Raw genomic sequence first — 14,711 nt, 5'->3', positions numbered from 1 at the left:
GAGTACGAGTACGAGTACGAGTACGAGTACGAGTACGAGTACGAGTACGAGTACGAGTACGAGTACGAGTACGATGCCATACACGAGTACACTGTAAAAAATGTTAGGTAAAACACTGTTGGGCAATATATTTTTACCCAACATTGGTTTGAAATTACTTCATTTGGGTAAAAATTGTCCAAGTATTGGGAAGAATTTGCCCAAGAGTTTAACCTGTTGACATGTTGACCAACGTTAGTCTACATATCAACCCATTTTGCCCAACGTTTTTAAAGTGTACAAGTATGAGTACAAGTGCTTTGCCACGAATACGAGTTTAAGTGGTGATAGTCTGGTATCGATATTAAACCACTTATATAGATAAACATTGTTAATCTAACACTGCGTGAAATATTTAAAGGGTAAATATTGAGTGATGCAGTCTTAATGATTATGAATTGTGTTGTAGAGTTTGCAAATACTTATAATTATTTCAGCGTAACAAATGACTAATCATCGTTGCCTTTTCTAAATAACCAAAGAGATGTACTGTCCATGTTTTTTAGCAAATGAATTTTTTTTCTCCCAACGAATTTTCAACTTTTCTGAATTACATATATAACGAAACAAATACCTTTTTTTATTTTGGTGTCTGCAACCCTCTGAAGGAGACTTTTATTGGAGATTGCTTTTGCGCACGAACACATCCGCCCTGCAAGTAGACTGGTTCCGGGTCCCTGCATTATCGACACTAATAAGGGGGCGGGAACCAGTCTATCCTACGAGAAGTCTATATTTTTTGTTCCATGCCCCATTCAAAAGTAAATTTCTTTGTTTTTCAAGAAAAATAACGGGAAAAAATCGGGGTGAAACTCAAATATAGCACGGATAGTACATGCATAAGTAACTAGTTTAACTATAAATATTTAAACATAATAAATAACATGAGGTTGTGTTGTGTTGGTTGTAGACATGCATGTATCATTAATCGATACGAAAACAGTATTTACTATTTAGTTGGTATGTGATAATTGTTTGGAATTGTGAACAAAAGTGCTATGTAAGCTAATTTCACGGTTGCTGTAAAACTTAAGCGATATTTCGCCACCCCCCTTGATTTTTGGTTCATCCCATGTTTACATATTCATTTTTTTTGTTGAGGTAGATCACTCAACTACAGCTACTTCTTATGTTATTTTAATTTGACAAAGCGCCCTCTAGATTTTCATTTTGAATTTCGCGCTTTGAGCGTCATTCTGTTCTGTTCTTGGATGAAGATAACTCAGTACACATATTTTCTACTCTTCTCCAATTCACAGGTATGACCAGTTTATTTTGTTTTCTCCTTTAAAAGTTTACTTGCAATCCTGTTTGACACTACCATAAGTTTATCTACATGTTCCTTTCATCAGTATTCTGTATTTTGTGGCTTAGAATTGCATTTTCAAGACGATGTTACGCTGAGATGATTTAGTATTTAACTAAGTGTGTAAATAATAACTTGCTACCTGTTTCTTTATTTAATTGTAGTATTTGTGTTTATAATTAGTAATTAACTTAGTCATTCTGTTCTTGGATGAAGATATAATTCGTCTCAGCTATTGCCGAATGACAGCATGCAGAGATCAAATTTGTCTTATATCAACCATTTTAAAACGTGTGTTAAGCAAATTACTCTGGTGTGTGCTAAAGCACTTTCCTTGTCCTCAAGCACAATGCGGCATATTTGCTCGCATGATTTATTTTATCAGACCAGTTACCAAAATTAAAGATTAGCAAGAACAACAAATCGAAGTAAATTTGAACGAAAAGAATATGGTAAAATGGTAGAAGGAAATGTCGAAAACCACAAATCAATGATCCTTAAATTCCCGTGTAATATGTTTAAAATTAAGTATGTTTAATAAGAAGATAAAATCAACAGAAACAAACAGTAAGTTTATGAAGAAATCGATTTTAACCCCCCCCCCCGATCGCCGCACATGGATAACGGGTATCAGATCAGGATCCAAGTTAGTCATCTTCATCAATCGCTGCGAGGCGGAGGGATAGAAGCATTCTGAACAGCGGCAATTATCCCTCAACCAAACGTAAGGATAGGTGCCTTCAAAGCCGTTGTCTGTAAAACCCAAACTATAGTGTGATTATAATTCTAGTGATGCTACTTTTCATAATTACAAGAACAATAGTACCAATTACAATCAATGATTATATTACATAATAATTGTTATTGAAGGTAACGGCGTCTTAAATGATTTCTCATTGTTTCGAGGTTTTCATATACATGTACAATACTAAGGAGCTGAGTTGAATTTTTCGATTCGATCATAATTTTGGCAAATATTTTAAGACAGCCGACAATAAATGATGTACCATACATAAGGAGCAGACTTTTTGCGAGTAGCACTGCGCATCCAGTGTTAAAGACATGTTATGGCTTTAAGTCCGTCGTCCGCAACAACTCCTGTGTATATTAATTGTGACACCTTTATAATGGGAGTTCTTGCTAATGATATACGGCCTAAATCATAATTTGCATTATTTGGTTGGCCAAAATTGTGTTTTAGTATATGGTCAAGAATTGCCATGTCGTGCCATTTTATGAAACGCTTTTTAACGTCATAGTGACGTTGGCAACTGGCCTTACTTAGGGGCGAGCGTCACTACAGAAAAGTTTCCTATGAAGAACACGCATGCGTGAGAGAGCCTCGTCCCAGTCGATGTAACTGCCTTCAAGATGGCGGCTTCCTTCGCCAGTAATGGTGATGGCACTGCGAGAATGTAAGACGCGATGGTTGCTAAATGTTACTATCTCTCCTGCAAAGACAAATTGGTTATTAAATTGCAGTTTCCTGAAAGGTTCTTGAGGTAAGTTTGTGGTAAATGCTGTACCTAATGTGTCTCAGATGCGATGCAAGGAGGTATGCTCCGCTGACGTTTGGCCACCGAACAAAAAAGAAATTCTTGATCAACACAGTGCTTCTTGCTTCGGCCAAATTGAATTAACTTGAGGACCATTTTTATTTTAAGGAACTAAGACCTTTTTGTCAAAAGAAGTCAGCCAATGAAATCGAATGACTCTTTCTGGTGACGGAGATTGAATGCTGATAAGTCCAGTATTAGACTTAACAACTTTGTGTTAAAATTGGCCGATATAACCCATGTATGCTAACCTTCGGCCAACTGGTGGCGCACCAGATTTTCCGGGCGATACATTACATCATTCAGCAGTTTCAAGGCCTTGTACATCTTGGTAACCTGTCCTACTGGAACTTTGGACATAGAGGTCGCCCTCCAAATGTCAGCGTAGCGGATGCATTGGAACTTTCCGTCCATATCAAGTCTATAGAAGAATTAAACGAAATTGTTATTTTGCAGAAGAAAGCAGAGATTGATGAATGGTTGAGATTTTAAAGGTACTTATAGATAAGGCAGTTGGAAATTACACATTTGCATGTATCGTACGCACTGTATGGTTGGTAATCTGCTCTTTAGATGAAACGACTTGCCGAACTGCACACCAGTTGTTTCGTAGTCTACCTCTCGAGTCGTCAGCAGATGGTATTCCTCTGAGTATTCCTCTCTTATCTGCTCAGCCACACGCAGGCCGTCCGCGAACTGATTCTCTGCGCCCTCAACGTTGATCTTTTCAATGCAGTGAAGCATCTGAATCTAGTTGTACACAAAATAATATCAGACCTGTATTCGAGTCACACGAAACATCGGTTCCGAGTACGAGTCCGAGTAAGTACTTCTTCCGAGTCCAAGTCCCGAGTCGTGCAGGTCGAGTCCAAGTCCGAGTCCCGAGTCATGCAGGTCGAGTCCGAGTCCGAGTCACGAGTCATAAAGGTCAAGTCCGAGTCCGAGTCCCGAGTCATGCAGGTCGAGTCCGAGTCCGAGTCACGAGTCATAAAGGTCAAGTCCGAGTCTGAGTCACGAGTCATACAACTCTGGCATATTATCAATCTAATAGCCAGTCGACACAGTCTAAAAGTCCCTCGACGCGGAAACCAGGTCACATTAATTTTGGCCTAATACTTTTTACGGTCAATTACAACTTACACGTTTTTTAGGATCAAAACTGACACTAAATAAATGTGTGCCAAGGATTGGAAAATATCATAGTTTTTCCAATTGAACCTGGATCCCGGGGTAATCGACCAGGGAGTATAGAGTGTAGAATAATTGCAAAGGGATTTTATCAGGAAAAAAAAATCTAGAGAAAAATGATAAAGTCAATTACAAACCCCTGGCAGGTAGTTTAGGTAAGGCTGGTCCACGTGAAGACCTATAGCTTGGAGTGTGTGTGCTGGACGAGAGGGATTAATTGCTGTCGACACTTGAAACGTCTCCCTAAGGGAACAAAAATAATAGATATATGAAAAGTCGTCCCAGGCTTATCACGATTCAATACATGACCTTATAAATTTCGATGAAACATAATCGCACTGGTATAGTGACTCCTTAACAAAACCCCTAAAAACACAAACTTTAGGAACCCATGATGACATACGTGTTATCCACTTTACTTTATCAACACCCATTGGAAATGAACCTTTTTTGCACACTCTAAAAAGTCCCTGCTCATCCTTGATCCGGTATTCGGATTCGAATTGATGCACTACTTTTTAGGGTACAATTGACAATTTTCCGGGTCAAAATGGCAATTTTGCCAAGGTTTCCGGGTCAAAATGACAAGGGAATTGAGAAGTGTCATTTTGACCCGATAAAAAGTGTCAAGTTGGACCCAAAACATTGTCAAGTTTGACCCAGTATTAATAAGGCCAAACCTGGATTACGGGGAAGGTGACTAGGGACTTTTTTAGAGTGCGATCGAGTGTAAGGCAACAACCCATCCAAAGGGTTTACGACGTATGAGCTTAACAACGCGAAACAGTCTTTGTTAAAGTGTATACCTACTCTTTTTTGCTCCAATCATAAGCTATATGATCGCCATATTGCAAAAAAATGAAGATGTAACCACTTTGGCTGCCAGTGCAAGTTCCTTTTCAACCATGACTTATTCAAGTTGTTAAGGACCCAATATGGCGATTTTGTGCAAAAAGTGAACAGATAGATGTAACCTCACCCGAATAAAGTTCGCCTCAGATAGGCTATCCTCTCAGCTATTTGGCCACCGGCGCCCTTCTCAGTCGGTGCCCCTTTCACGAAGGCCAAGCCCTTGGTGTTCAAGACATCCAGCCAGTTGTACAGCTCAACGTCGTCTTCCAAGAGTTTCTGGAAGTCGAAGGTCGGGATGTTGCCGTTCAGCTCGGCTCCCCACGACTGCAGCTCCGGATCCGTCACCAGGTCCCTCGGCCTGTCCGAGAAATGCCGGCGACTGAGCCAGGCGGCCTGGAAGTCGCTGCGGTGCTGGTCGGGCCAGATGACCCGCAAGACTTGACCGTCGTCCACGATTGTCTCGGATGAGGGTATCACATCGGGATCCAAATCGACAATTTTCAGTGTTCGTTGGTTGAACGAGGGATTGAAACACTGTGAGCAACGGCAATTATCCCTCAACCAAACGTAAGGATAGGTGCCTTCAAAGCCGTTGTCTGTACACACACGGTACCAACGAGCAGAGTCGTCCCTCTTAATGCTCGTCAGCTGTTCCATTGTGAGACAGTACAACTTTTTTGATATTTTTAGGATCCACTTTTATCGAAATTTACAGGCAACTAACTGATATGTGGAATATAATTTAAGATCATTGCCTGAAAGCGCAGATAAAAATGCCCCAAATGTTGTAACAGTTAGTGTAACGTGTGTTCCCATATGGTACACGCAACGACCCGCCCATAACAGAGCGGCTGTGTACAATCGCTACTGCAAAGTATAGGCCTATATACTTTTCATATCATATAAAGTACAAAACCCGGTATAATAGATAGGCCCTAGTGAACACCCAGGTCAATGCTTTCATTGTATGCTGGGGTTCGTGCAGGGTCACAGAATTTCCTTAAGCTGGAGCCTGCAGGCATGGATACAGACCTTTGGGCTTTGCTATATATAGCTATATATGAATGACAAACGCCTTTTGACTTTTAAATTGCGAATATTGAGTTCACCCCATGGTGGCGCCCCTAAAAACTTGGAATAGGAAAATTGACGGGTAAAACTTCTTGAATTGCAATTATTTTTGATTCGTTGACTTCCAAGCCTCTAGTGACATTCACGAGCGAGGGGGGGGGGGGGGGGGGGGGGGGGGGGGGCGGGGGGGGGGGCGGGGGAGGTATAACCGCTATGACTATTAAGCGCAAAGTTATATGATTGTGTGTGTTCACGAGTTCATGGTATTTTGCGTCGGGGTGATGTAAATCAATTATTAGGTTTTGCCCTTCACCGACGTATAAACACTGTTTAAACCACTGCTATGACGTCACACTATTGTTAAAAGTGTGGATTCGGAACTACGAATCTGTTACGCTGGTCACAAAGAGTGGATTCGGAACGAAGAATCTTTAGTAAAGTGTGGATTCGGAATTACGAATCCACACTTTGAACACGTCGGATAATTGTTCTCCATAATGAGCATGAATAGGACCGTCTGCGTGAAAACTTTCCTTGTGAAATTACTAATGCATCTTCATTGTCAGAGGCTCCGCCGTCAGGCTGCAAAACCTACTTTTGAGTCAGAAAGAAATCATTTTCTGAACTATCCATATGTTGACGAAAGGAGCCGGGAAAATGTTGCAACCTGACGCCACTTTTTTTCTTCACGTATCATGTCAATGAAGGTCATTCAATGCAAAAACGATGATAAGACATGAATCTGGGACTGAGAATATTTCCAATTTTGTTAAGAAATACTTAGACATTTTTTTGACTCTCCATAGACTTTGCACACAATCGTGGAAGTGGCGTCATGTTGCAACATTTTTTCCTGCTTGACTACGTATAAGAGCCTCCAAAAACTCCCTTGTAAATTACCCTAACGGTCACGTCTCGACACGAGATATGCAAGTCCGAGTCTTTTCATCTCCGCTCACTGTTAATGACAATACTTCTTTTGATGCAGTGGTTTAAGTCGAAGAATACACTCGCAAGTGTGGATTCTTAATTTCGCGCCTCGTGAATTCTTAAATTACGAATCCACACTTTCTCATGTATTCTTCTTAACGTGCTCAGATGTTTACCTATACCGAAATGAAAGTTGGAAAAATCACTCGGTTGGGACTTAACTGACCCACGACCTCCTGCTTTCTAGTGCAGACGTCTTACCACTCGACCACCGAGCTTATGGGATCGGTTGGCTGGTTCGAATCTGATGTACATAGCAGCGGGTACCGCATTTAACTATTCACAAGATGGAATTTTGCGTCGGGGTGATGTTGTTTACGGTTGATCGACGGGTTGATAGCCCGCGTTGCGGGCGACAGGCGGCTCCCCGCGTATAGCTGGCTGGGCGAGTTGAAGCCTCGTACTTGATAATGTCCGTCAATAACTCTCGGGGGCAGCTTGTCGAAAATATGTTTTTATTGTTATAATTTGGATCTTTTCCTTTCCTTTAAAATGACGGTTTAATTTTTGAATATGGACCTTCCTCGCCAAATATAATGCCTGTTTGAAGTTCGTAAGTTTAAATAGGTGAAAACGGGGAAGTTGCCTGTTAAAGCTGTGGGTTATGCATTTCTTGATCTGATGCACGCCTACAATTAACCCCCAAAAAACAACATATTTTGGGCAAGAATGCGGTCTTAAACCTTATCCGCACATTTTAGCTATGCAATCTAATAACGCCACAGATTTCCCAACAACTTAAATCGAAAAAGATAAATCCTTTTTCCCTGTTTCTAAATTTCCGGTTCTGCCCATGCAGAAGTGTTTCGTTTTGACACACACAACACAATACGTTTGTTTTTGGCATTTGTCACTGTTCGTAAAGACTGTCGAAAGTAAGAAATTATACAAAATATTACATCATGGCAACATTTATACAGCGTTGGCATGTTTATAATTCAGAATCTAAATTTAACAACTAATATCAATATGGGCAATAATATAAACAAACGGACAACTTTTGCAAATGTTATCTACCTGACGAAAACAAATCTTTGTGACTCTTCAGACTATAATATAAACAACGGAAACTGCCGAAGTCAACAAATGAAATATATTTATCTTGTTTCACTAATAATTAGAAAAGCGTTTCTTACTGAACAACGAGCAGCATTGTTGAACGTTAACTCGGCAGATTTATGAAAAAGCAAACTAAATCTCACAAAATGCATCAAACCTTCACACAAATGACATATATGTAACCCTAAATTAGTGGGATATCTCTATTTTGGATTAAATCTAATATATAGTTGATTTTGCTTAGAAAAAAGTCTTTCTTAATATGCAATAGGCCCATAATGATGTTTGAATTCTCATTATCAATGACTACAAAACGCGTGATCATTTTTTTCTCGAAAAAGTGTATTTTTCGGGAGTCAGGTTGGCGCAGTGGTTACTTTCCTCGCCTTCCACCTCTATGGCTCGGGATCGATTCTTGCCCGGACCACATGTGGGTTTTCAGTCCCTACCTGATTCCGTGGGTTTTCCCCAGATTATACGCGGGGTTTTCCTCCCACCTCTAAAACTGTAATTTCTTCTCATTGTCTCCTCTCTACAGGTTTCTTCAGGCATGCAAGCTACAGCTGCCTTGAGCGCTTTTGAGGAATCCTTGTTTTCATTAACCAGAAAAAAATAAGATATAAACAAAAAATATAAAAAAATAAATGTTATTAATGTATTAACAAAAACCTCATAAAAGTCTTTATCTGAAACATATTTACAGATGTTTGCATAATAATTAACAGTGTATTCATTATATAGATTATAACGTATATAATCATAAAGCAGCTATTAAGCGCATTTCAAATGCAGACTGAATTAAGGAAAGCAGGGTATCTTAAACTTCAGTACTTTTTGGTTAAAAAAACAACAACAAACCAAAGCAATTTCACAATACCAAATCGACTAACCACTTCACGACGCAGCATACAAGCAAACCTATGCAATAAACAAAGAACAGCAAAATACAGAGCGTGCCGGCACGATACACTGCGAATTCTGAATTTGAAACAAAAATCAAGTGGTCAACAAGCACTAGTAGAATACATCCTATATATGACACTACAATTAAGCAGTTCAGATTTTGTCTTAAGCATGAAGTCGACCTGCTTCACTTCATGTAGCCACGGCATGGTATTGGCCTACTCCTCCCACCGGCGTAATTGCTCACCACGCCAGCCATTCTAGGACTCGGCCTCGACGGTAACTTTGGAGACGCAGTTCGGGGCCACGTTTTTGCCGCATCGCTTGTGAAAATTCATCTTGCAATCTGCACAACACAAGGGCGAAATCGTAAGAGTCGTCAGGCTATGTCGGCAATTTTTTTTAAAAGGTTTCAGACTAATGATGGGAAGATAATTTAATCAACAAACTCACTGAAAGCCAATGCAACCATTAATATATATGTCCCTTTGTGCATCACTGAGAGCATCGGCTCTTAATATGAGTCTTTTATTGTCATCACAATAATAAGCTTCTTCTTTTTTCTTTTTTTTTAGATATGGCAGACACAACAACACACAAGTATTTGTGACTTCTGCGCACGACCATAATGATTCATTGAGCTATGGAAGGCTAAGGTCCCTAACGTATAGAGGGCGCTCTGCACTCTAATCACGTGTACCTTGGCATTTCAGGCCCTGGTGAATGAAGCCATACAGCAGCGAGCCACAGTGACGACAGAATGTAGGTCGAAAATAGTTGCTGATCTTCAACTTGTGTTCCTGAGTGTCCTGTTTCCATGGAAACGTATGGAATACCCAAACAATAGGAGGTTAATGTTCAACTCTGTATCACAACCTAGCAATCTTACGTTTTTAATTTTAACAGATTAAAGCAAAATAAAATGGTGATTGATTCATCCGCCATGCTTTATGGGTCTCCTCTCCAGTTGACCTCTACCTCAGAAATGCTAAATTTTATCTCAGATTATTGGATAATTTTATTGTTTATTCAAATGGCTACTCTGTCCTCGTCTTTGTCTTGTCAGTTTGCATCGTCTTTCTGTTTGTTCATTTTTTAAGATTTATGTAAATTTGCCGACGTATGTCATGTTGGCCAGTCATTTGCGCACATCTAAGCCCTACTCGTTTTCAAATGATCAACTAATGAAACTTGAATTCTAGAATAACGTATTTAGTGGGAAATAAAACTGAAGATTATATACCTTTACGGTACAAGATCCGGGGGGGGGGAGCCTCAATTTTGTTAATTTGTAAAGTCTATCAAGAGTATAATACAACGGAAATCTATACAAGTCCTCAAAAGGTCCATAAATCCTGAAAATAAAAAAAATGTCTATAAAACTGTTGCTAGTTCGCTTTCGTTTTTCATAATGTGAAGATTTATAGAAGCATATTGTATCCAATAAGATTAGTCGTTCACTTTCGCTTTCAATGAGTTAGGTTTTTTATCTTATGTATATAAAGGGAAACATTTTAGTTAGTCACCTGTTTGTTGTAGTATAAATATGTCCTGGGGGGGGGGGGCGTGGTAGACTCACTCACCTCATGTTCTGACGAGGCTGGGCACACCGGAATTATCTGGTTGTGGCAACGCTTGTGAACCACCACACGACACACTGTATTGGTACAAAGAAATAGGAGATTAAAAGCGCTAAAAATAACCTCCCTGTCATCGTTTCCGTGTTTGTTAAATCGAGGTCAAATAAACTTGAACTTTCGTAACACAATGCAATTATTCTCTCGTGCTGGCCATAATTGTTGTGTGTATTGCACAATGAACGACGTGTACATGTAGTGCACGTATACACGGAGGTTAAAAACGGCAAGTGTTTTAAAGCACGTTTACATGCATTTGATTCACTGTGATATAAATGTCCTATTTTGCTGACGCCTCTTCGATAAATAAACGTAATTCTCTGTCTATTTGAGTCATTTAGACCTACCTTTGCACTGGTAACCTTGCGACCAGATCCCCCTTTAAGCAAAAAACATGGATATTAATATATCATTCACATTTATTTGAAAGTTCAGGTTTCCAGAAAACAAATTTACACAGCAACTGAAATCGAGGACAAAATTCAATCCACCATCATCAGTAATTTGCGAAATTCACACATATATTGAAGACAAATTTATCAATTCCCTAATCACGCATTAGCCAAATACATCAATAATCAAGAGCTAAGATAAATAAGAGCCTCATTATCTCAGTATAAATTTTGTCTTGTCAACATCGGCAAAACATAAAAGAGCAGTCACCAGATGAACTTGTTGCAGTGCGAGCAGAAGGTTGGCTGTTTGAAGTTGGTGCTTCGGAACTGATGACCATTGGCATCGTGGACTTTGCGATGTCTCTTTTTGGGCGTGGTCTCTGCCGAGTCCGTTTTGGCCTCTGCAGCGGGGTCGTCCTGGACCTCTTCGTGAGTCTCTGGCTCTGTAAGTACACGATGACATGTAATTCATGATACATGTATAATGACAAAAATATCGACATAAGAGAGACTGTACTTTGAATGCATTCATGTGCACTCCATAGTCTCGTTGAACTTCTTAAAAAAAAATTTATCACTTTGACTTTGTGTGTGCAAACAACAATCAGCATTAAGAAGAGAACAAGTTGCAATAAAGAAAAACAAATATAGGCCTACTCTTACAAAATAAGTTTCCAAACGGAAAGACTCAGGAGGAAACCTGTCATTGTTTGAAGGCCGAAAGCTTAAAAAAAACACCTATTAAATATCCCTTAAATTAAAATGGTATTAATTGCTTGTACGCTTTAAAGTGGCTGATGGGGATCAGATCGAGCCACCCCATAAGACAGCACGCACGTGTAAATCAAGAGTTATAGTCTCAAGTCTATACGAGGGTCAGGCTCAGCCGAACAAGCAGATTTAAACTCACCCACAGCTGCCGGTGCCTCTTCCACCTTATCCTCTGGCTTTTCAATAGCAGGTTCAGACATGATGAAACACCGTAGGTTGAAGTATCACAACTACGTACAAACAGGGCATACATCGGCAATCATTATTAATTATAGCGCCCCACGAATCCTTCTTTGCAATTATGAATTTAAATGTCCAAACAGAGGAAAACTGAGAGATGGTGACAGTTCTACAATACGAAATGGTGACATCCGCGAACTTTACTTCTACTATTATAATACGCTTATCAAAAGCACTATCAGTATCAGTAAGGTGTTCACAGTGTTTTTACTGGTACGTTAGTGCATGGAGGAATATCCTCCATGGTTAGTGTTAGGCTGATCACAAAAAATGAGTGAAATGGGTTGAAATCACACAACACAAACTCGCCACTTTTGACAATGACTTTGTATGTCTCTATGAAAGTACTCGAATATAATCATGAAAAACAGAAGATGTTAACTGGTATACATACCTTAGTCGAGTCCTGGCTTAATTTCCCAAAAGCAGTCACGGAGTTTGCAGAAGATGTCAAAACACTCGACTATATGATACTTTGGCGCAGCAGGTTGTATCGTGGGAACGCTATCCGGACCGATCTACTTTTGTAGTGTGGTTGCCTACGTGCGCCCGTGATCTCAAGGTTGGATTAGACATTTACTGAACTTTTTCGGGTCAACCCCCTTTTAAAGGAAATATTCTGATTGCAACACACGGCAGCACTATGATACAAACACAAAACCACAGTGGAGCTTGCCCAACGTATCAGTCCAGCTTGTACCGGATGTTTTGACAAAATGCATGTGACGTTTCCTGCACTATATTATATCAGTTTAAATAAAAGGATAAATTGTTGTTTTGAGATTCTATTTGTACTCATTGATGACTAAACCATTATATCATTCTATTTCCGGAAACGGATCAAATAAAATGCGCAGAGGTTGAGGCGGAAGTTCCCTTTAAGTTCAGGGTCATCAAAGGTCGAATTGTGCTTTGGCGCAATGACGGTAAAGATTAGGTAGGCGCGTTGTGTGTCCAAAAGGTATGCCCCTCAGTGACAAAATTATTCATCGGTTTTAAAGTAAATATTTGTTGTCTGAAATACAAGCCCGCGTAGTGTGAGCTGCACTATACGCGACTATAGAGAGAGGAACACCGTATTAAGACTGAAAATAATTGATTGGATTTTGAGGTCATTGCAAACATAGCATTTATTATTAATTGGCTTTTGAAGAAGTGATGTCCGTACGTGTTCTTCGACAAATTTACTTTTAATGATTTATTTTAACGCCTGTAACCTCCTAAAATTAAAAAGCTTCTTTTTTGCCGTGGTACTTTTGTGCATAGGCAAATAGTTCCGGACGTTATGGGCCGGGCTGCGAATTGTTTTTTTCCCCAAACGATGGACATGATTTCCCATCTTCTGATCGATCCATTGCATGCATATCTAATGCCTTGTTCTCCACAACACAAACCCAAGATAGGCTTTTACGTCTTGTGAGAATTGTTCCTTCCTCACTTAAGTTATTTAAAAGGTAAAAAGAGATGAAGCTAAAACGCCCACTGGGATTGGATCACCTAGATTATTAGGACTACTTCCAACCAGTCCATGAATCAGCTGCCAATAATCGTCGGTGATTTAAACACCATTATTCCTTATAGTAACTGTAGTCTCTAAAGCCCTAGACATCATGAATGTGCGCCGAGAGAGAGAGCGAGAGCGCGCCCTCTTTTTATATTGTCGGTTCTCGTTTGGGACAAAAATAATTCACGGCCGGCCAGAACATCAATATTTCCTTTTTTTAATAGAAACATCGGAAAGTCTCTCAGAGAACCCGTGTTCAGTAGGTTTCGATGGGAAAGTTTATGTTTATTCATGAGATAAGAACAATGACGTGCACACCATATTGTTATGACTTAATCAACTAGTTACAAAGCATTTTAATTCATTCATTTCGTTCGTTCTTAACTATTTCTATACCACAGCTTATAAGAAATAACATTAGAATGAAGTCTATATTAAATTAAATGATTATTAGATTTACAAAATACACTTAGGCCTATACATTTTTTTTTCAATTTAAAGATACATATGGAAGGTGAACCCCAAAATTAAAAGAAAACGTCTGATGCCAAGCTGCCAGAGTAGCCGGATGGTACAGGCCTATGGCCATTTTTCATCGACTATTTTTTCTCTCCAAGTTTATCGCTGTGTAAATTTTAATTAAGGGAAAAGAAGAGCCCGAGAACCCAAGTGTCTGCAGTGATTCCGTCGAAACTCAACTCGGGTTCTCTGATGACGTTCTCTTAATGACTCTAAGGAATTCTTGATCTGCGGCGGGAACCATGCAGTCAGTCCACTGGCTCGAAAATCCAATATGGCGTCCTTTTTTTAAGATGACCGCCTATGGCATATACCGGTGATGTAACTATAGAAATGTGCAGTTCTGTTATTCTGAATGATCTTGGTAACGTTTGCCATGTTTAGAACACGAGGAATCTATTTCTACAACATTTACACCTCTAAGGGTGCACAGCTGTAAACAGGCCTAAACCCATCCGCCGAGCTCATGAATAAAACTCATACCCTCAAACTATTTTATACATGCATTTGAGAGTTCTGAGATGAGAGCCATAAAAGTTGGGAATTGAAGAGATATGGCAATAAACCTCTGGCCCGGACTTGGGGCTTCCAATTCTGAGAATTTTGGATGCAATTGGGCTCGAAAGTGGCGCTTTTGTGCAAGGGTGGATCCTGGGGGGGGGGGGGGGGGGGGGGGGGGGG

General features: G+C 39.8%; 2 protein-coding genes across 2 annotated transcripts; both read right to left on the bottom strand.

Annotated features, from left to right (window-relative positions):
- Positions 1-1,251: 1,251 nt before the first annotated feature.
- LOC119744687 (gamma-butyrobetaine dioxygenase-like) lies at positions 1,252-5,589 on the bottom strand (the record flags this gene model as incomplete). Its single annotated transcript, XM_038220755.1, is given in 5 exon segments — positions 1,252-2,796; positions 3,153-3,322; positions 3,449-3,651; positions 4,227-4,332; positions 5,069-5,589. Coding segments are annotated over 5 exon segments (1,170 nt in total), but the record flags the coding sequence as incomplete, so codon positions are not given.
- A 2,246-nt stretch (positions 5,590-7,835) lies between these two features.
- On the bottom strand, positions 7,836-12,696 carry LOC119746492 (calcium-independent protein kinase C-like). Its single transcript, XM_038223462.1, has 7 exons — positions 12,402-12,696; positions 11,907-11,997; positions 11,265-11,439; positions 10,949-10,980; positions 10,548-10,621; positions 9,665-9,773; positions 7,836-9,310 (listed from the first exon to the last, which is right to left on the bottom strand). Exons 2-7 carry the CDS (start codon positions 11,965-11,967, stop codon positions 9,225-9,227), a joined length of 537 nt encoding a protein of 178 aa, XP_038079390.1. The 5' UTR covers positions 11,968-11,997; positions 12,402-12,696; the 3' UTR covers positions 7,836-9,224.
- Positions 12,697-14,711: the final 2,015 nt, after the last annotated feature.

The sequence above is a fragment of the Patiria miniata genome, unplaced genomic scaffold, assembly GCF_015706575.1.
Source record: "Patiria miniata isolate m_02_andy unplaced genomic scaffold, ASM1570657v1 HiC_scaffold_7, whole genome shotgun sequence".
Classification (NCBI taxonomy): Eukaryota; Metazoa; Echinodermata; class Asteroidea; order Valvatida; family Asterinidae; genus Patiria; species Patiria miniata.
Note: the sequence above shows the minus strand (reverse complement) of the source record. Positions and strands in the feature narration are given on the sequence as shown.